General features: G+C 40.7%; 1 protein-coding gene across 7 annotated transcripts in view; it reads right to left on the reverse strand.

The window, feature by feature from the left end:
• Positions 1–22,479, reverse strand: part of RCAN3 (RCAN family member 3) — a 32,835-nt gene extending 10,356 nt beyond the window's left edge. For 2 of the 7 annotated variants that reach the window (XM_064493914.1, XM_064493920.1), the window contains exons 1-2: positions 22,261–22,479; positions 15,056–15,310 (exon numbers count right to left, since the gene is read on the reverse strand). In XM_064493914.1, coding sequence (XP_064349984.1) covers positions 15,056–15,250 — 195 coding nt within the window. In that variant the 5' untranslated portion in view covers positions 15,251–15,310; positions 22,261–22,479. Of the gene's footprint in view, positions 1–15,055; positions 15,311–16,322; positions 16,545–16,635; positions 17,098–19,864; positions 20,018–22,260 lie in introns of those variants that run through there. The other 5 variants (XM_064493919.1, XM_064493916.1, XM_064493918.1 and 2 more) reach the window with 5 other exon arrangements.
• Positions 22,480–22,690: the final 211 nt, after the last annotated feature.

Consider the following 22,690-nt stretch of genomic DNA (forward strand, 5'->3'; position numbering starts at 1 on the left):
ATTCAACATAGAACAGATGTGTATGAGGTGCCCCACACCCTTGTCAGTAACCGCTATCTTTTTTTCTATCACTCTAGATTAGACTGTATTTTTTTAGCATTTTATATAAATTTACTTTTGGTGGGGGGTGGGGAGGGGTCCAGGCTCTTTCACTGAGCACAATCACTTTGAGGTCCATATCATTGTTTTCTTTCTTGGTCCAGTAGAATTCTACTGTAAGGATGTTTGCCCATTTACCTGTTGACGGACATCTGGGTTGTTTCTAGTTTTGAACCATTACAAATAAGGCTGCCAGGAACATTCAAGTACAGGTTTTGGGTGGATACATGATTTTGGGGAAATACCTAAGAGTGGAACGGCTGAACTGTATGACAGGTATATGATCAACTTTTCAGCAACTACTAAGCTGTTTTTCAAAGTGGTTGTACCATTTTACATTTATGCCAACAGTGTACGAGAGTTCCAGAGCTCTGCCCCTCTGCCCTCTCACTAACACTTGGTATGGCCAGTCTTTTTAACTTCAGCCATTCTAGTGGGTGTACAGTATTATCTCACTGAAGTTTTAATTTACATTTCCCTAGCGACTACTGATACTGAGCATCTTTTCATAAGTTTATTTGCTATGTCTATAACTTCTTGGGTAGAGTGTCTATTCAAGTCTTTTCCCACTTTTAACTTGGGTTATCTTCTTAAGTTGTGTAAGAGTTCTTTTATGTATTCTAGATATGTCCTTTGCCAAACCTGTGTCTTTCAAATGTTGCCTTTGCTTTTTTATTTTGGAAGTGTCTTTTAAAAAGCAAGTTTAAAAAAATATGATGAAATCCAATTTGTTGACTTAAAAAAACACTTTGTTCTTTCTGTATCACATCTAGGAAATCTCTGCCATCACCAAGGTCACTAAGATTTTCTCCTATGTTTCTTGTAGATGTTTTATAGCTTAGTTATTAAACTGAGGTCTATGATCCACTTCAAGTTAACTTTTGTATGTGAGACAAGTGTCGGAGTTCATTTTCCCCCGACATGGCTATCCCTTTGTTCCAGCACCCATTGTTGAAATGACTGTCCTTTCCCCCGTGTGCTGAAAACTATAAAACATAGTTGAAAGAAATTAAAGATCCAAATAAGTGGAGAGAACCCTTTACCCTCAGGAAATCACCTTTCTGACACCGTTGGCTCGCTCTCTCTGTATTTACTCCCTATTTCATTAATTTCGGCTCTTTCTTCTTGAGTTTTTCTTTTTCTTTCACCTTAAGATGGATGCTTAGTCTATTCATTTTTCAACTTTTCTCCTTTTTATTATAAGCATATAAAGAATATACATTTCTAAGTATTATTTTAGCCATCTCCACAAATTTTAATAGACATTATTTTCATTGCCATTCGATTCTAGATACTTTAGTCTAAATTCCATTATGATTTCTTGTCTCATGAATTGTTTAGATGTTTCCTAAATTCCAAATAGATGGGAGTTTTTGTTATCTTTTTAACATCTAATTTATTTTCAGTATGATCAGAGGAGGTCATCCATTGTGATAATATTCCTTCAATATTTCTGAGACCCGCTTTTGATTTAATATGTCATCAATTTTCAGAAATCTTCTATGTGTGCTAGAAATGTATTTCTGGAGCTGTTGGGTACAGTATTGTAAAGATGTCCAGTATATTAACTCGTGTTATTTAGAAATCCTATATACTGATTTTTTTGGTAGGGGGTCTGTTTGAACTACTGATTACCAAGAGAGGTCTGTAAAAATTTCCCACTATTAGGTGGATTTATTTTTCCTTCTAATTTGCTCATTTTTGCTTCATCAGTTTTAAGGTTATGTCATGCTATTGTCTGCATACAAGTTTAGAATTATTTTCCCTTCCTTGTGAACTGAATTTTTAATCATTAGGTAGCAAGTAGCCCTCTTTATCTCTCTGGGGATGTCTTTTGCCTTAAAGTGTTTTGTCTGATATTAGTACAGCTGGTCTAGCTTTCTTTTGGCTATACAGTTAAACAACATGGGAGACGGGGGCACCAACCCTTACCAGCCCAAAATCCACACATAACCTTACAGGGGCCCTTCCTATCCACGGTTCCACACGCAGAGTCAACCAACCACGGGGATCGGGTAGCACCTTAGTAAGTGTGTCCTGGAGAAGATCCATGCCTAAGTGGACCTGTGCAGTTCAAACCTGTGTTGTTCAAGGGTCAACTACCTATTACACAGAACTCAATTCTCATCATTTACTTCAGCCTTTATGTCCTTATGTTTTAAACATACCTCCTTAAAGGATGTGCATGTAAATAAATCCAGTTTGACAATCATTGTCTTTTAAGTGGAGGAATTGGTTCAGTTATTATTACTGATATTTTTGGACATTTAACATCGTAATTTATCTACTATCTCTGGTTTTCTATGTTCATTTTATCTCATTTTTTTGCCATCTTTTCATTGATTTTTTTTTTCTTTTTCTGAGTGGAATTTCTACAAAAGACACTAATATGCATTTAGCACCTTCTTCCAAGAAGCATAGTATCTTACAGCCACAGTTTCTCTCTTATGAAGACAAAACAGTAACATCTTTTTCTCAAGGTTTATTTGAAAGTGTGTGATTCCACAAAAATAGCATTTTTTGGCAAAAAGCAAAATTAGATATACACATTCCCTAAGTATTTGAGATGGAATAGAGCAGGAAAGAGGCAGAACAATATTTGAGTGATTCTAAGTGGCTGAGAAAAAAAAATGGTTCTTTTCTCATTTGCTAATAAATTGGGATAGTGAAAAAACTTCAATTATCAGGAGAATAGCAACATTAAATATTCTTTACCAGTCACTTTATGCAGTAGTTTCATAAGTGAAGTCTAACAAAACATACCTAAGAAAATTCTCAGTACCCTTAGAAATACTCCCTAGGCTTGCCAATGGTGATGCAGTAAAAGGAACCTATACATCAGCTTTTTGGTCTATGTGAAGATCTTTCAATTACCTGTTGAAAGTGAAGTGAAAATCATACATTCTTTCATTTATTATCTTCTCTTGACATTACCTACCACTTTGCAATATTTCTCCAATTTGATAAAATATAAAATGACATGTGCATTAATATTTATTCTCCTAGTGTTCAAATATCTCTTATTATTCAGGAGGTGTAAATCCTAAAAATTATATTAGTATTTTTGTTCATTCATTTAAAAAATATATTAAACAATCAACGGCATACCAGACCACGTCCTAAGTGCTGGATTTCAAATGTTAAAAAGAGAGGTGAACTTTAAGCTCAGTCCTATTATTTTCTATATTATTTCCACATATTAAAGAAATATGGACAAATAAAATATCATATATAAAGATTTTTAAATAGCACATCAGTTCCTAAAAAGAAATATGAACATCTAAGTATATTAAATACTAATAATTATTAATACTCCTGGGAGCATTTCATAGTTTTCTCAGCATCTATTTCAAAGAATGGCTAGCTTTGTCACTTTTTAAAAAGTCAGAATTGAGATTCTGTCAAATCACATTTCATTTAATTCTTAGTAGACGCTTACTTTAAACACATTTTGTATACTAAGTAAATATTAAAATTCCCACATGAGCTAGTTAAAAACATCAACACTGAATACAATGGAAATGGAAACTAAGGAAAAACTAGTTAAGTATGGTTTATGAAATATTAGTATTTTGTAATTCTGTACATTAAACAGTTTCCTGTCCAAGGTAAAAGGACCGTGTATTTATTCCTAATTCCTCACAACAATGAATTTTTCATAGTAACAGTAACACAAGCTATCTTGCAAACTACATAGCTACTTGATAATCACATCCTTCTTCCTATTTTGTTTCAAAACATTTTTTAAATCACTCTAGAATAGTGTAAATGAATATAACACGCAGATGATCGCCTTGAGTTATATGGGTCTCTCTCTCTAAATCCCAACATCTGTGAAATGATTAAGAATTATTTAAGAAATGAAGCCATGCAAGAGTTGATGAGACTTTTTCTAAGTTTTGTTAGCTCCTTCCCATGCAGTCTCCCCTTGATGTGGCATAAACATGGTTTATGAAATATGTGACTTCGAGCCATGAGGTAGGTAGAAAACATGAAAAATTAATGTGGGGGCAAAATCACAGCTGTTTCCTATTTGAAGAAAACGATAGAAGCCTTAGCTAGCAGCTCTGCCCTTCATACATCCACAGATACCAACACATGGATTCCTGAGGCTGCTCCTGCCAACCTTGCATTAGCACAAAAGGGATTTAGAAGACTGCACACAGGAGGAAAGGACTTAATCCATGAACATGGGCTGAAAATGACTTGCGACAAATGACTTGTGACAAATATTAACTCATTCAGAAACCAAATCATCATTTTTTCTCCTTAAATTGTTCTACAAATAATTCACGTTGGTAAGTTTCTGAATTCTCTGATGATATAAAAGTGACATCACCCTGTTAAAAGGGTGACAGCTGCACATGTGGACCTCATAAAACCAAAGTCATCAATGACCACTCTACTTTTCCGGTGGTCACCTGGTAGTCCCCTCTGGCAGTATAATATCTACAGGAATAACATAACTAATTTGGCCTAAAAGCCAAGGCTTTTCCTGTTATGTAAGTGTTCCACACGATGTAGACCTGAGCTGCCTTCGCAAGCTGAAATCACCCATGCAAATAACTTAGCAGTAAAAATGACTACGAATGCCTGGCACCTAGAGTATGAAAGGATAACAGTTCACAACTGCCTTGAGAACTCAAGAAGAGTAATTTGTAGCTGGGCAACAGGCATACGAAAATCACTGAGGGATAAAAGTGGAGGTCTGATGGGAAGGTAGGGTTCCAGGATGAGGATGGCAACCAAGTGCATATTTCCTGACCTTTCCAGAACTACGGCTGCTCCACTCTCTGATCCGCAGCCCGAAGCAGAGAAGGGGAGGTTTACCAATTTCACCCAGGAACAAACTACGAAAATGATTTTGCTGCATCCTTTGCCTGGGACCCCAGAGTCCTGAGGCACCCATCATTTCTGTACATTAAGCTGGAGAAGGAACAATTTCACTGATGAGAGAAGTGATGTTTCTGTCCGTTCAGCAGTCAAATTATCTTTGGAGCCCTAAGGCAAGAGATCTTCACCTTCTATGTTTCTTAAATCTGAGATAGAACATCCCATCTCTCCAGAGTCCAGTGGCTACAATTTCACCGATATCAGAGGCAAGGCCGTTGGTTCTCCCTTTTCCCCCATGGCTACACTGGAAAAGACTCTGATTGTGTTCGCATAGAAGCTGTGCACACAATGCAGACATCATTTTTCAAGCAGTTTAGTGCCTAATTGCTCACCTCAAAAGCCCTAGAAAACACAGCCTGGCCCTTCAGGAGGGGAATGAGCGCCATAACCACAGCTCCCACCAATCACATTAACAGTTAAGCTGATTAGGCAGGACTCAGGGTCTCTACGGGAAGTCTTTACACACACCTCCCCGCCACACTCACATACACTATTTTCAAGTGACAAAGGTACTTACTGCACTCAATCAATGATACTCAAGCCCCACAGCCCATCAATGAACAAAGCACTTTTCAGGGGACTTTTCTGGGTGACATCTACTAAAGAGGCACAATCTTCAAAACCATAACTATGAGAACTTCTAATGAGGTCCCAGCTGTTGGCCATCCCTCTGCAGCAGCAATGGCTTGTGTCTTTTTTCTTTTTAGCCTAAAGGTTGTTTAGTTGTTTACTAAAAAAGCAGAGAAGACAGAGCAGCAGATTACAAGGCCCCCTGGAGGAAAGAGCAGATGGAACAGAAGCAGGGAGACAGGACAAATGGTGAAGCAGAGAATTCCGTCTCCTGCCCAGCGTGTCCTCTCGCCACCCCACTGAGCTACTTTCTTGTTGATGGGCATCTTGAAAAGGCAGTCAGATTACAGGGCAATTATCTCATCAAAGGCTCAAAACAGCCCATGAAACACTTCAAACCCATCCAAGCACCTGGGCGCAAACATACAGTTTTGATCTAAAACATCACTGGTAAGGAAAAACACAAGTCAATTCTTTCCCTAAAAAACCATGTGAATTTCTCCAGGAACAAGGAAAACAGGTTCAGCTGCCAGACTGTTATTCCAAGTACTCAGGCTTCAGTTGTCAAAGTGGGTCAGATACCTACACCAGCTGCGTGAGGACTCCTCTCTCCAGGACATCCACCTGAATCTTCACTTCCTCTTTCTTGTTCTCCCTGCCCATGAAAGAGCAGGAAAGAGCAGGGAAGTCCAGGTTCAGGTTGAATTTCACATCTAGCCTCAGGCTTCTGTTGGAGTGGGGAGAACAGCATGTGTCAGCCTGCAGATGCTCCGATGGCCCAGACTCAACATCATCAACATGGTGGTATCTCTCCTGGGACTTCGGTGACCGAGCACTGGCTTTGATGACCAAGTACCAAACCCACCTCTGTATCTGAGAGGGGGACATAAGTACACGCTATCCATTCCTGAGGACCAGAAGCTCTCTGCTTATTGGCCTTAGGATGGATAAAATGCGCCTTTCTGCCTCCAGTAACAGACGGCTCACTTCTTCAAACGTGGACCACAAAAGGAAGGCCTGAGGAGGAATCCACAACCTGCATGGATAACTTCAGCCAGGTCTTATGGTTTTTACCAGCCACTTATCAAGTGCAGAACTCTGGAGCTCGACTGCCTGGGTTTGACTCCTGGCAATCTATTATACAGCTGTGTGACCTTGGGCAAGTTACTCACTACCATTGTGCCTATAGTTTCCTTATCCATCAAATGAGGATAATGATAGAACTCACCTTATTGGGTTATTGCTGATAGAAAGAAGGAACACTTAAAGCTCTTAAGACTAGATGTTGGGAGTATTACTATTGTTATCAGAAATAGGTAGAGCTTTTGCAACAGTCCACTTGCCATTCTGTGGTCACAAAAGCAGCTGCTCTGCTGCATGATGTGGACTCCCCTGGAAGGAGGTAAATGTGCCGTGATGATGCAGCGTGAAGCAGACAGCAGGGACTATGGAGGTCACCAGGGGAAAATCAGAACCTGCCTTTCCCAACAGTCCTTTAGTTTAATTCAGATGCATCAAGCCCATGGAGGAGTCACCTAGGAGACATGCCCTCCCAGGAGATGCAGGAGCAATGGGTGATACCGGGCACCACTAATTCACAGAATCAGTGTCCACCTTCCCAGGATTCTTCAGAACTTGATCTTTGACCCTGAGCCTTTGAAGCAGAGGACAGACACTGCTCTGTTATGACACAGTATTGTGTTACTCTGCTACAACCTTGGACTTGAATTGAGGGAGAGGATAGCAGGCATTTTTTTTTTTTTAATTGTAGCCATAGTGGAATTGTACATACTTAAAAAATACACTGTTTTCATGTCAGTGGCTTTTATTCTTGCCTATTAACTTTATCGTTTTGTTTTCCATTTCTTAAAAATCAACTGTTTGGTGATGGCTCTGAAGTTGCTTACTATGCACGTATTCATGCAAGAATGAAAAGCCACTTAAAACAAATGGTAACAGCTGATGTGAAGTTATCACAACCCGTGTGAAAACAGAGGAGCAAGACATGATCCTTCTTCACTATGGTCAGTTACACACAAAGACCAAAAAGATGTGTCGTTCTCGGCTTGTCCATGTGCTCAGAGACTAGCAGTTGGAGTTGTGTTTCATTTCTTTGGTTTCCATCTAGATCTTAATGTGAACGTGTTGGGGTAAATTCTTTCTCACTGTTCACCTACTCACTCACTCATTCAGTAAGGCCAGGTGCTATCTTAGATGCTGAGGCTAAAACAAGGAACAAATGCTCATTGTGTGATTTATTCCAGGGTGAATGTTCATTTCTTTCCGTGGTGTTTTCTTCACGGAGATTAGAGGATGAAGGTGATTTTTCAAGTTAGGGATCCATCTTGTTAATGCCATGTAAACTTGAAACAAGTCTGGGAAGGAAGTGTATGATTTGTTCCTTTAAAAGAAGAAGGCATCGTTCCTCTTCCTGAACATTCAGTCCAGAAGCCTCTAGGTGAGGCCAAGTAAGGCAGGTGTGTCCTCACTGATGGGCGGCAGGGAGCTGCAGTGGCCTGGAGTAGGGTGTCAGAGCCCAGGTGGGTTAAAAGAGGCAGACACCAGGAAGGGAGGCTGGCCCGGCATGGGATGCAAGAGCCTGACATGGATGAGGACACTGTGCCCACGCAGAGACAGCCCAGCACAGGGTGCTGAAGCTCAGTGGGGCAAGCAGGGTGGCAGTGTGGGAAGACTGCCCAGAGCAGGGCAGGATGGGGGTACCCCAGCAGACGGGCAGGCTGATGGTATGAGAAGGCTGAGGAGGGGATCTATGCAGGAAGGCAGTCCAGCCTGGGGTACTAGAGCCCCAGGGATGCATCCGTAGGAGGGCGGCCCAGCACAGGACACTGGGTCCTGAAGCAGGTAAGAAAGGCGCCCGTGTGGGTATCAGAACCCAGGTGGGGTGAAGAGGACTTTAGTCGGGGGGGGGGATCTGAGTGCAGGGTGGGACCGGACACAGGATGCTGGAGCACACAGGAGGGTAAGGAGGGTGTCCACAGGGGAAAGGGGGTGCGTCGTGATTCAATTTAAGTTGATACAGAGGGAGGGATTGAACAAGTACATATGGAAGCTAGTTTTCTCACTGTGAGAGAAGTTACAAATTTGACAAGGGAGAAAACTAGAAACAATTCTTTAGTGTTGGACTGGAGTTGGAAGTGTAAGTCTAAACACAGGTATGTATGCAAACATATGTACATATCTACATAGTTCCTGGCTCCATGCGAGAAGCCTGGGCACCGTGAGACTCCAAGAGCACTGGGCACAGACAGCAAACTCCTCTCCCGGTTCCTAAATATTACTGTTCCCCACTGAAAGGCATCGGGGCTCCCTGGAGGAATGGCTGATTCCAGAGCTGGGGCAGGGAGAGTACAAGATAATTCTGGAATATTCTACTGTGCTAGAAAGTTTAAAGAGATACTCAAAGTGTGATGGGCACCCGTCAAAAAGACACAGAGGCCACCTTGAAGGGGCAACCAATGGCCAAACCTGGGATAGAAGTGAGCACAGAATCATGACCGCAATAGATTATAACCACTGGGTAACATAGGAAACCACATATCTTACTGATAGGAGTAAATGTTTAAAACTTGATGGGGAAACAGGATATTTAGAGCTCCAAAGTACCTCCCACAAAGCACATACTCATTATAAGGAGAAAACACCTTGACAGTGGAGAAACCTGGGGGACACCACCTTAAGAGCTCAAGGTGAGTTTCCTCAGTAATGGGACAAATTAAAAATGGATGTGAGAAGAGAACGGCATCACATCTGTGATGTTCCTGCCAGAGATGCACAAACTGAACCTGATCCTGAGGAAACACCAGACAAACCCAAACCCAGAGACATGCTTCAAAATAACCAGCCTGCAGTCCTCAAGAGTGTGAGCACTCTGAAAGGCGGGGAGGACTGTGAACTGTTTCTGACTGAAAGAGACTAAAGAGACCTGACATCTGAAGGCACCATGTGATAAGGGGATGGACTTTCTCTCTCCCTCTCTCTCTCTTTTTTTTTTCCGCTATAAAGGACATTATTGGAACCACTGGCAAACTTGAATGGGGCCGGAGGATTAGAAGGATGTAATGTGTCAGTGTTAGTTTCCTGAATTTTGCCTTTTCTCCTGGAAGATGCCCTGTTTGTAGAAAATATATATTAAAATATTGGAGGGGGGTTAACCACCATTGCTGGCAACTTAGTCTTTTTAAAAAATATTTTTTTATTTCTCTTTAAATATTTTATTTTATTTTATTTTTTTATGGAGGTACTGGGGATTGAACTCAGGACCTCCTGCATGCTAAGCACACACTCTACCACTGAGCTATACCCACTCCGTGGCAACTTACTCTTCAAATGGTTTAGGAAAAAAAGTTCTTTGTACACCCAAACCAGTAAAAGTATTTCGATATGCATTGCCAATATATTTTATTTATTCACTTACTTTTAAATTTATACACACACACATACGCACACACACACATATGTTATGTTGTGCTATCCCAATATAATATGATCTATAAAACTTACAAGAACTGAAATGTAATCAGATTAGGAAAAAAGAAATAGGAAAGACATGGTTATTAAAATTAATTTATGAGGGTTCAACATAAACGTTGGGTAGCATTGGTACCCTGACCCTGCAAATAATCTTCCCAGTTTTTTATTCATCACATATTTAATGAACAGCAAGGCTCATAAGCATTTCATGGTGCTACTGTAAATGGTTCTGTTTTTAAATTTCAATTTCCAAATGTTTACTGCTAGTGTATAGACATACAGCTGACACTGTATACTGACACTATACCCTACAGCCTTCCTAACTCACTTGTTAGTTCTAACAGTTTTTATGTAGATTCCTCTTTAAAATAGACAATCATGTTAACTGCAAATAGAGAGAAATTCTGAAATAGTACATATAAAAACACAAAGTATTAGGTTGAAACAGAAGAAATGCCAATACAGGCATCTCCCACTTTTTGAAAGTTTGCTTTATGCCACTTTGTACTTTATGCCACTTTCTTTTAAAAAAAGACCTGCATTACTACCTGTTTTCGCTATTTGTTGTTGTTGTTGAGTTTTAAGGCTTCATTATATATTCTGGATATTAATTCCTTACCAGATATATGATTTGAAAATATTTTCCCCCATTCTGTAGGTTGCCTTTGCACTTCTATGGATACATTCCGATGACATACGTTTCTAACTTGTGAAGTCCAATTTATCTATTTTTTTCTATTGTTGCCTGTGCTTTTAGTGTCATATCCAAGAAATTAAGCTCTTACATTTAGGACTTTGTTCCATTTTGAATAATTTTTGTATATGGCATTAAGTAAGGGTCCAAATTCATGCTTTTTAATGTGGATATCCAGTTTTCCCAACATTATTTGTTGAAAAGACTGTCCTTTCCCCATTGAATGGTCTTGGAACTCTTGTTGAATATCATTTGACCACACATATGCAAGAATTCATTTCTGGACTCTGCTCTGTTCTACTGGCAAACAGGTCTATCTTTATGCCAGTACCACCCTGTTTTTTTAAATTGTGATACAATAGACATATAAGTACCACACTGCTTTGATTACTATAGCTTTGTACTAAGTTTTGAAATCAAAGTATGAGTCCTCTAACTTTGTTCTTTTTCAAGACTATTTTGGCTATTTGGGGTCTCCTGAGATTCCATGAATTTTAGGATGGCTTTTCTATTTCTGCAGGAAACATCACAGGATTGTGATAGGGACCGCACTGAATCTGTAGATCACTTTTGGCAGTATTGGTATCTTAACATTAAGTCTTCCAGTCCATGGATATGAATGTCTTTCCATTTATTTGTGCCTTCTGTAGTTTCTTTCAGCAATGTTTTGTAGTTTTCAACGTAGAAGTGAAAAACGGGTTCTAGAGCAAGCTCACTTGCTCTGAGCCTACTGTACAAAAGAGACTTGACTAGGATTTTTCTAGCTCTAAATTTCTGTGATTCTCCAGTATTTAATCTAGCCTTGAAGGTAACCAAATATTTACTAATTCTTGTCCAGAATGGCATTACAGAGTCAATCAAACAAATATTTACTGAAACCTTACTATGTTCCAGGCATTATTAAAAATGCAGTTCACTATAACAGAAATTTCTTCCTTTGAATTCCTCTTTCACTTCCCAAATTTAAAAAAAAATTACTTTCCTTAAAGGATTTATTTCTGGACTGAAGACTGTATCAGAACACCTGACAATTGATTTAAGTCTGAAGACCAGATAATCAGTTTATTTCAGTTAACCTCCAACTATCATTTACTTTTCTTAAGCAACATTTTCTGTTCTTTAAATGGAGGGCATAGAAACCAAATGCCTGATAGAAAGATGTACATCATGCATATAATTTTACAGACCACTGAAGAATCTGGGCCAGTGCATCTAAAATCGTAATTTCAGATTAAATCTCCTATGTACTACTTAACCTCACTCAGTTCTTAAGTTTGTTTCTTCACCACAGCTCTGTATCACTAATTCTCTATAACTACTTTATAGAATCCATTCATTCAACAAACATTTAACAGATGTTATACTGCTCTGGGAACTGTATCAGATGCCAAGTGTCACTGATCAAAGAGCAGGACCAGGAGAGCAAGTAGAGATGTCTTAATATACCTCAAACATTGTCATTAGAAAAACAAATCAAATGTCACATGGTGAGTAAGTCAGCAGAAATAGCTTTACATACAAAGGGTAGTAGTGCTTTGTGAAGAGACTATGACCCCAAAGCCGTATTCTTTATAAAGTCAGTCCTGTCTGGAACACTGCTTTCAATCATTGAGTCTCCTTAGGCACACAGACCTAAAGCACAAAGAAGAAAACAGCCCAATTTCTCCCATCATAAAAACCTAAACTGTATTTTGAAAACCTCTCCTGTTCAAATCAGAAGCCCTGTCTAATTTTTCCTTATTTTACGAAAGGGAAAACTTGGTTAAAAATGACAGGTCAATAAAAATCACACTGGGACAAATCCCAATCTGTTACAGAAAAATCAGGCAGTGCACCTGCAGCGCTCTGGATGGAGCCTCTGATTAGCTGAGCACAGGCACAAAACCAACAGCCACGCTGCTGCAGAAACAGAAACTACAAGATAAGCCTTTTCTTCAGTTTATTTTTCTTACAGTTTATCATATTCTTTATTTTCCTCCCCCACCTCGCACAATTTTCAGGAAACACTGATGGAAATGTAGAGCCAAAATCCAGCAATCAGAAATGAAGATTCACCTTTACCTTAAAGTGGCACCTGTGTGATCCAATCTCCCTTTCAGGAGAGGGAAAAGGCTCATGCCAGCAATCAGAAAGTTATGAAGGCAAAAACCTTATCAAGTCAGGAAAAAAACTGAAATTCTTCTGAAAATAAAGCATTTAACTGCAGTCAGGATTATTTTGTCCATAATCCATCAGAAAAGTTTATGTGTTGCTTTGTTTTTTGCATATATGTAGATGACCTGCACTAAGAGGTTACTCCAGGAGAAATTAAAGCAAAATAAGACACGGATAGTGAGAAGAAAAATGTAAAGAAAACATTTGATTCTCCTTACACTTTATACCCAATTAATGATCCACATACAATCTTATTACATAAACATTTCATACGCTGCAGCTTCAGATATTACCAAGGCCTTCATACGGTGTAATTTACTATGACTAAGAACTGTATGGGATGTGAAGTCCACTGAGCTCCTACCAGAATTTCTGCTGATAATGACTTCCAATATAAATCCCAGTTAGATATAAACTCAAATAGTTTTAAAAATGAAAACCGACAAGAATTCCCCACTTTGGGAAGTTAAAAAAAAAAAACCCAAGGCTATAGTTAAAAAAGAAAAAGTTGGAGTAGCTAAGATTGTGAGGTTTCTTAGGAATTTTAAGATAACCTAGGGATACATGTGGTTTCTCCCAACAACAAACAACAAAGTTAACGTAATTAAATTATGTGAAAATACGGAGCTCATAAAACATGAGAAAACTAGGAAGAAAGCTTTCAACATTTCTGCATTGTGACTGAACTTGGGAAAGAAAATAGCCATTTGAAAATGAAAACAAACCCTAAAGGTACAAAACTGGCAGCCACCATCCCTCTCCGTGCTCCCCTTCCAGGTCTCCTGTGACTCTAGGCTGGTTTCCTGCGAGAGCCCCAACGGGCCCTCCTTCTGGCTCTCCTGTCACCCCTCTGCCCTCAGATGTCGGCTGATCTTCCTAATATGTAATTCTGACTGTCACTCCTTCACTGAGACTACTGGCCACAGAAGGACAAGCTCCTTGAGGTCGCAGGATGCCCCGTACTCATCTATCCAGACTGACTTCTCTTGAGTGGCTACACCTTACCTCTGTGCCAGCCACATAGAACCACCTGCTACTCCCTGATTCAGCTCTTTTGCTCATACTGTTCCCTCTGGCGGGAGTTCCTTTCCCTTCCCTGCTAAACTCCTACCCAACTCACACAGCTCTTCCGCAATGCCATCTCCCCGTGAGGTCTTTTTTCCTAGCTGGCTGTGATCCTCTCTCCTCTGCTACCTTGGTACTTTTGAACGTTTCTAATGGCACTAGTATTCCATCTTACATCAAATTATGTATCATCTCCACTGCAGGACTGTATATTCTCGGAGGCAGAAGCTGTTTAAATTTCTGCTTTATCCCCTGAAGAAACTGCTACAGTGCCTTACACACTAGAGGCGCTCAAACCTGTACTGAGTCAAACTATAGTGAATTCTGCCCCAAGAGACTCATGGATGGAAAATACTTTGAGGGCACCGGTAGCAAATTCAAAGGGATGGTGATAGGATTTTGAGAAAAGTCTTAGAACATGGAAAACTCATGCTGATGGCAGAAATATTTTACTTTTGTAGGACTGAGACCCATAGGCTTTTGTGAGGTCACGATGGGAGTTAAAAAAAGAAACCCGCTGGACTCTCTTTCTCCAGGTAAATAATGAATGAACTAAAGAGTAATCTTTAAAAAAATAAACTCAATCATTTTGCCCCAGTCAGGTTGTAGAAAATAAAACAAGAAATACTAACAATTCTGTCAAAATGAAATCATAGATAGTTCTAGTTATGTGATTAGCCCCAGAAAAAGGCTTAAAATAATTCCTTGTTTTGTGAATTTACTTCCAAGTAATAGGAAGCCGGGCTAAAAATCACTTAGCTTTTCTTTAACCACAGGCTCCAAAAATGAATGACTGAGTGAATAAATGGATGAATTAATAAGACTTGATCCAGAGGTCACTATAAACCAGTGCCTTGCAAAATATTTGTGGGAAGGACTGGATTTTAATTATTTCCTATCTGTTCCAGACTGGCAGTCTCATAAAATACAATAAAAATGATGCAGCAATGCCTAAAGTGTGAGGCACACTTCTTCACTTCTCAGGGACCAGTAACACACTTCACACATGGGCAGCCATCTGCTGTTTCCCCAAATCCACACACATTCAACACACTACCAAAGGCAGGGAAAGCTAGGATGCGTGCCTACCTTCTGCTCTTGCACCTCAAACACTGCTTCATGGACACTGCAAGCAAATAGTGAGGTAGGCAGATCACTTAAATCCATCATCTCTTCCAAATCATCTTCATTTTCACCAAAAATCATCTCTTCTTCCTCTTCTTGGTCACTGTTACAGAGATCTGACTGGCTATTATTCCAAGATTTCATAGTGTCCCTTAGCATTATCCCCTAAAAGCAGGTCTTTTCCGTTTTTAAAGTTCTAAGGTGTCTACCAGGCATCTACTGTTAAAAAAAGAAAACAACAGAGATTAGACTTTGAAGGCCCAATAATGTTCCAATCAATTCATCAAATGAAGCAATTTTATTCAGGACAATAAATCAACGTTTAATTTAACTCTTAACAGTCCTTATAAATGAATTCTATATATTCTAATTTGATTTGCTTAGCATATTTTACATAATATATTTCACTGGCAAAGACATATTATGAAAAAAAGGCCAAAAGTTTCCTAGTGAAATGGGGTGTATAACACAAACTGAGATACTATCAATATGTACACCAGTTTACAAGCAGCAGGAAGGAAAATGTGAACCAGCACTGCCTTCACATATTTGTTTGGGTTTTAGGTCTACAACACTGAAACTGGCACAGCAGAATAAAACCCACACTGATTGACTCACCATCTGCATCCTGAAATATGGTCTGCAATGAGCTGACTTTATCTTTTTAAAACCAATGTGTTCTTTTTGAATATACTCTCAAAGAACTAAGTTATGCAGAACCGAAAATTCTGCATAAAGTTGGTCCCTGCTAATATCAGAAATATTTACAATAAGCAAAATCTGACAGAAGACAATGAAAAAGACGTCCTTTTTCTGAACATTTAAAAAATCACTCATTTTAACCCCAAGGCATGGAGCTGATGGTGTTCAATAATGGAACAGAGTCTGTCTACAGGACTATTTGTGTGCACTTTTGTCTCTTCGGATGAACTGCACTCCACACCTCCTAACAGAGTGCCTTGAACAAAACACATTTCAAGACACTGAAATGGAACTTCAGTAATACCATCAGGCACAGAAAAACCAGGTGAGCATGACTGCTACTACCTCAGTATTACCTAATTTGTGATTTTCTCTTTTATTTCAAAGAACTTAAAGCCACAAACACATCGCTCATGCAGAGTACAGTACAGAGTCGTAACTACAGGATAAAAACGGTGATCCTCCCTCCCACCCTGTTATTTCACTGTATTGATCAGGACAGACTAATCATAAAAAGTAAAATCTTTACCTGTTTTTATAAACATTTCCCGAATGTCTATTGTGTGCCAGGTATGGGGAGTTGGGAGACCAACAAGACACAGCTTCTATCCTCAAGGAGCTCCCACGAAGCAAGAATTGCTTCTCAACAGCACTAACCACTCCAAAAGGACCCTGTTCCAGTAACTGGCTCCTGTACTTGGCATCTGTCCACAAGTTTCTTTTCCTCAGCAAACATACCTATTTGAGATTCCCGGCCCCAACCCCACCCCCAAGCTTGAAAAAAGAAAACCTTCCATTTGGATTCTGTCTTCCCCTCATCTACCTCCCTGTCTTGGCCTCACCTGTCCTGCTAGCTTCCTGGAAAAAGGAACCTGTATTTGCTGTGTTCGCGTCCTCAACTCCAGTCACTCCTGAGTTCAGTGCAGCTGGACTTGGGCCACCACCTTCTGGCGGAAACTGGCCTCGTGGTTTAGCAGCACCTTCTCCAGGGTGGCACCCGCCTCCGCGCCTCAGCCCACCCCTGCAGCTCAGGTCCCACCACCCATTGTTCACCCTGGGACCTCTCTGTGTCGGGCCTCCCTCCCTCTCGGGCTCTATCCTTCCCCGCTGTCTCTTTCACTGGCTCCTCTTTCTCCACTCACCCTTTACAACTTGGTCTCTTTGAGGTTTCAACCCCAGCCTCTTCCTCATCTTCCTCTTCCTGGGTGGTTTGATCCACACCCAAGCCTTTAACTACTTCACCACCAGTGTTTCTCAGCTTGGTTTCCTGCCTCCCTGTGGTTCACACACACAAGACGTGTCTATCAATACTGTCTCTCATTTCATACAATTATTCTTACGCCAGGAAGGATGCCACCAGAGCTGAGGGGGAAGCAAGAGCAGTCTTGGACACTGAAGGGGATGGTGGTTTAAAGAACTACGTGATCCCAAGAGATTCCGAACTCGCCCAGGTCTTTCCTGCCCATGCATGCTGAAAATCACTAATCTATATGATTAATGCACCCAGACTCCAACTCTCTCCTCGGTTCTAGAATTGTATTTTTAGCTTTCCATTGAATATATTGGGAAGCTCACAGGTACTACAACTGTTTTCAACATATTCCTTTAAGTAGATTATTGTGCTGGAAATCTCTAATCTGGAAAGGTGCCCAGTGAGGGAAAAATGGTATCTCACTGTAAATTTCAATGTAATCTTTTCTTCAAGACTGAGTGGTCAGGTAGAGACCCTGGCTCTCACAGCACTTGGTTCATTTCTCTGTTACATACTTATGATTATTTGTTTACAAATCACTCCTAGCTACCAGAGCGTGAGTGCCTCTGAATCCCAGGTCCCTGGCACAGTTTCCAGCTACAGTATGTGCTTCATAAGGGCTGCTGAGTGAAAGCAGATAGCATTGTGTTTACCCATCGATATGGCAGCACAGACAAAAGAAAATCTAATTCTGCATGAGATTAGAGACAGCTTCCCAAAGGCGGCCATGGTTAGCCTTAAAGGATGAACAGAATTTCAGCAGAAGAATGGGGTGTGTTACAGTTTCTGGACAAGGACAGGGAGACAAAAGATCAGCATGCACAAGAGCATGAGATCTGGCGTGGCCAGAGTGCACCCTGTTTGGTGGGGGAGGCCTGAGTCAAGGTGAGAAATGTACATATGGGCCAGGTTGCCTTGCAAGTAGGGTTCCAAACATAACAATCAGTCAATATCAGCATGGCATTGAAGGTTTTAGGCAGGGAAATGATATAACCATCCCAGTTTAACTTTCGGTATCACTAAAAGTGGGCTGGCTTTACCTCTTATTTCTTCGAGGCACTAATGTTTTTATCCTCCCCTTTCCCCATTACAAAGAGGTGAGGAAAATACTGGGCTTGGTTGGAGAGCTGGGGACCGCTGAACCGCTAGATTTTGAAATTTGAGAAAGTCAAGCTATTTTTGGTAAGATTTTCTGTTTGTTTCAAGTTCCTTCCTCCAACCCCTAAAAAGGGGGAAAAATTCAGAGCACAGGAAACAATCCTTCAGCTGACTTTAAAAAAAATTCTTAGAATGTTACACCTTCATTTCCTGTTTTGTACCTTCATTTTTGGGTAACTCTGTCTTTTGATAGAATATCAAACAGAAAAGTTGTAAGAACAGCACAAGAATTTCTGTACACACTTTTCCTAGAGTTATCAATTCCTTACATTTTTGTGCATTAAAAAAAATCATTCTCTCACTTTTATACATATAAATTTTTTGGAACCATTGAGACTAAGATAGGGTATGCTCCCTTTACTCTCAAATAACTCAGTGCATAAGAACAAGATCACTTTCTTATATAACCCACAGTTCAATTATCAAAATTAAATAATTTAATATTGATATAACACTATTATCTAAATCAGAGCCTACTTTCAAATTGTCAGTTATCCCCTATAATGTCTTTAGAGGTATTTTCCCTTCAACTTTTTTAGATTATTGTTAAATTATTTGCCTTTTGTCCCAAGATATCTCAATAATCTTTACAGTATTGTCACATTTTCTTCACTTATACATTACTGTATATTTGATATGTTTTAAAAGGATGGATTGATGAAACATCACAGTAACTGCAAACAACTTTGAACAGTCTTTAAGTATATCTCAGGAAGATTCAGGCTCCATAGCCAGACTTTTCTAGATTTAAACTCTGTCCCCTGCCCCTGACTACTCCATGCTAGGTAAATTACTCTACCTTCCTTTCTATTTCCTGAACTATAAAGTGGCGGTGATGATAATCCTTATCTAAGAAGGATGTTAGAAGTATTAAATAGCAGAATACGTGCTAAGTGCTGAGGATAATGCTTTGCATACAGTTGGTGCTCAGTAACTGTTTTTTATAGGCACAATGCATCGTTGGGCTGAAAGGATCCCAATAATATCAGAACCTTCAGTGGAACTGATATTTAAATAATAAAATGAGAAAAATACATACACAAATGATCTAATCTCAAGCAACAAAAAGGATCCAAAAATAAAACTAACACTTTGTATCATTTCAAGAAAATTGTTCCACTGCAGACCTATCAATAAAACCAGCTCCAAAGCAGCCCCTGGCAGTAGAGTCAGGGCTCCAGCACAAAACCATGTAAAGATTTAAAACCAAAGCTAGCTGAAAAAACGCTATGGTGTACTTTTTAAGGGCTTCACAGAATTTTAACGTCGTAATTCAGCACACACAGTATTAGAGACGTTATCTTTCGGATGATGGTTCTCTTGCTAGAGGCTTGCCATGAAATTTGGAGGGGGGAGGCAAGGTATAGCTTAAGTCAACATCGTCGACCGTTTCCTAATTTTCTGACATCACAAATACAGCTAGATTTGAATAGAGAAATATGATCAGATCCGCCAGTGGAAAGGACAATCCCAGCACATCTGTAAAGAAATCATCTTATAAGGTAACTCAGCTGGTACTTAAAAAGTAGTATGGTTTTATTAATGCAAAGAACAGAATGGCAAAGTACAGTGCTTCTATGCTGGCATTACTGGAGCTGTTGCTAACTCTGCCCCACTCCAGCTCCTACAAGACGAAGCTCTCCCTCAGTTTACTTACTAACCCAGGGAAATATCGATTGGTTCAACAGAAAGGATTGAACCAATATCCACCAGCTTCTGTAAGCAACGGTCTGTGCTAACCAGGGTTTAGCATCCTCTCCAGCACAACTGTAGCCGTGGCTGGCTTCTGGCAAATTGTTTCTTCATGGAAACATCAAATGAGTGGAAAACTCCAAGTAGCATGACCATCTGCTCTGCTACAACAAGCCCTGTGACAAAAGTAACCAATCAAGGCAAAATGTCAAGCACATGGATTTAACCTTGCATTTTAAATTCTCATCAAGAAAAGGTAAATTTCTCCTCCTGGAGGATTTTTTTTAAAACTAATTTTTCAAATAGTATGCCTCTCAACTTGGTGAATATTTAAAATACCTTAGTTAGATACACTTTATTATTTCTGATGTGCTCAGAATGTTACTGATCAATACTGGAAGCAAACAAGTACCCCATCTCCAGCTCTACAAGTGCCCTGCTGCGTAAACTTGGAAAAGCCACTTGGCTTTTTGTAGTACATTTGTTCTCTCATATATAAAATGAGGAAAATACGGATGCTGCTGAACTACTAAATTATTTTTTAAAACTTCTAAATTATAAATTTGGACTAAATTTCTTAAAAAAAAAAAAACCCTCAGGATTGTCAATATGGGGGTTCCAAAAAGCTGTCATGCAAGCCTCTATCTTCTACTTCCTCCTCATTCACCACTTATAGGAAGAATCTTACTATTTCAGTAGCTGTGGTAAAAGAAAAAATGGGGCAACAGTCAAGTAAAATACGTGAAATTTAGATTTTTGAATTTTGTATGTTTCAATGACTAGTTTCTTTTCCCAGGTAATCTAGAATTGGTCCTGTTGTAATTATTGAGGCTCAGTGAAGTACTTGTTAGCGTGAGAGAAATAACAACAACAAAATCCAACTGTCAGAACATATGAAAATAACAGATTTTAAAGAATAACTGAAGTAGGGATACAAAGACTGAGGCTACTTGTTTCACTGTATATAATTCATTTCCCCTCCTGTATCCTCTACATTCTAGGAGAAAAGTGGAGATTCACTGTCTGACCTCCACTTTCTGCGGCCCTTTGGGTCTAAATAACAAATGATACTGAACTTTTTTAGAGCTTCCATTATTTCACAGGCTTCAGACTGTTGGATTTCCAAACCACGCTATTTTTCATGATTTTTTGCTTAAGTCTTTCAACTAATATACCCTCTAGCACCATACAAAATCTGTACTCCTTTGTAACCCTTAACATGCACATGTTTAAAAGCTTTACAAATGTTAAAATTCAACAGTGGGAAAAACCGTGTTTTCCCGAAAAGCACTGAAATCTCTTCCCACGCTAAAAAAGAAAAGGTTTGCCAACCCCGTAAAACATAAAGCTGACAGCGTGGCTAAAGGAAGGGCTCTCCGTTTTCAGGCCTTTCACTGTCTTCCTGCATCAGAAATCCATTTCTACAAAACCAATATAAATCCCCACCAAAACCCACGAACTTGTGTGATACACGAACATCTACATTCTGAGTCTCAATATTGTGTTTTTATAATTTAATATTTTGAAACTGAGCTACTGAAAGTCTTAAAACTAATCCTTTTAAATCATATGTAATCACAACGACAAATAAGTCAATTGCTTCTCTTATTAAACTGTACATCAAAGACTTCTAATGAATGCAGAGACTTCTATGAAAAGTTCAGATAAATGTGGTGTGCTAGGTAACTTTCAATAAGAGGGAGCCAATACTTTTGGCTTTGAGCACTACACTAAAACGTCACTTTAAATAATCCTAGTTTGTATCTGCAACACGGATCTGAAAAGCTCTCTGCACTGGACTCCTAATCCCTGAAGGAGATGATCAGATTTTGCACGGAAGCTAGAACGAAGCAATCAGAAAACAGACCACTATTGGTCTACCGGTCCAGGTAGCAGATGGAAGCAGATAGACAAGTTTCAAGAAGTTACGGAATAAATAATGAGATGGTTACCCGCGCATCACGGAGGAGGGAGAACAAATGAAAAGGAGGGACTTCCAATTTGTGGTCGTCCCTGTTTTACCCACAGCACCCTTCTGCCTTCAGGAGCCGGTTGGGCCTGTCAGCTTTTCGGAGTCAAGCAATCGTTGGGAGAGGAGAGGACAATTTTCTTGGTTTTGTTTTGCAAGACACCACCCGAGAGCTCCCAAAAAAGACCCTGGACTCGAGAGGGGCTGGACCCGGGAGGCAAAGGCGCAGCATCTCCAGGGTCTTGTGCACCTGCAGATTGTTTCCTTTCTTTTCTTTCTTTAAAAAAATTTTTTAATTTACCTTTCCGCACCCTGTGCCCCCCCACCCTGCCCAGTGCCGGGTGCCGAGCCAGTTCGGAGAAGCTGGGCTCCGGCCCACCCTTCGGAGAGACTCACCTGCGCGCGTAGCCGCCGCAGGCAGGCAGGGAGCGGCCGGGGCGGCAGCACGGGCTACGTGGGAAACCCGGCGCCGCGAGGGACCAGGCCTGGGGAGACGCGGCGGCCGGCGGGCGGCGGCCGGGGCAAAGTCAGTGAGGCGCCGGCCGCCCGCAGCCTCGCCGCCACGCCCTCGACGCCGGCGGGAGCGGCCGCCTCGGCTGCGGCGCCAGCGGCGTCTGGGCGAACGAGGCTGCCGGCGTCGCGCGCGCGAGCCCGGCCCCGCGCGGCCCCCTACTCCGGCGAGCGCGCGCGGCGCAGGCGCCCCAGGTTGGCCGCCGGGCCGGGACGCGCCGGGCCCCGACGCCGGCAGGAAGCGGCCCCGCCCCTCGCGTACAGCCATGGGGCGGGGGCGGGGTGGGTCCGGGCCGCGCGCGCGCGCACTTGGCCT

Source organism: Camelus dromedarius, chromosome 14 (genome assembly GCF_036321535.1).
Source record: "Camelus dromedarius isolate mCamDro1 chromosome 14, mCamDro1.pat, whole genome shotgun sequence".
NCBI lineage: Eukaryota > Metazoa > Chordata > Mammalia > Artiodactyla > Camelidae > Camelus > Camelus dromedarius.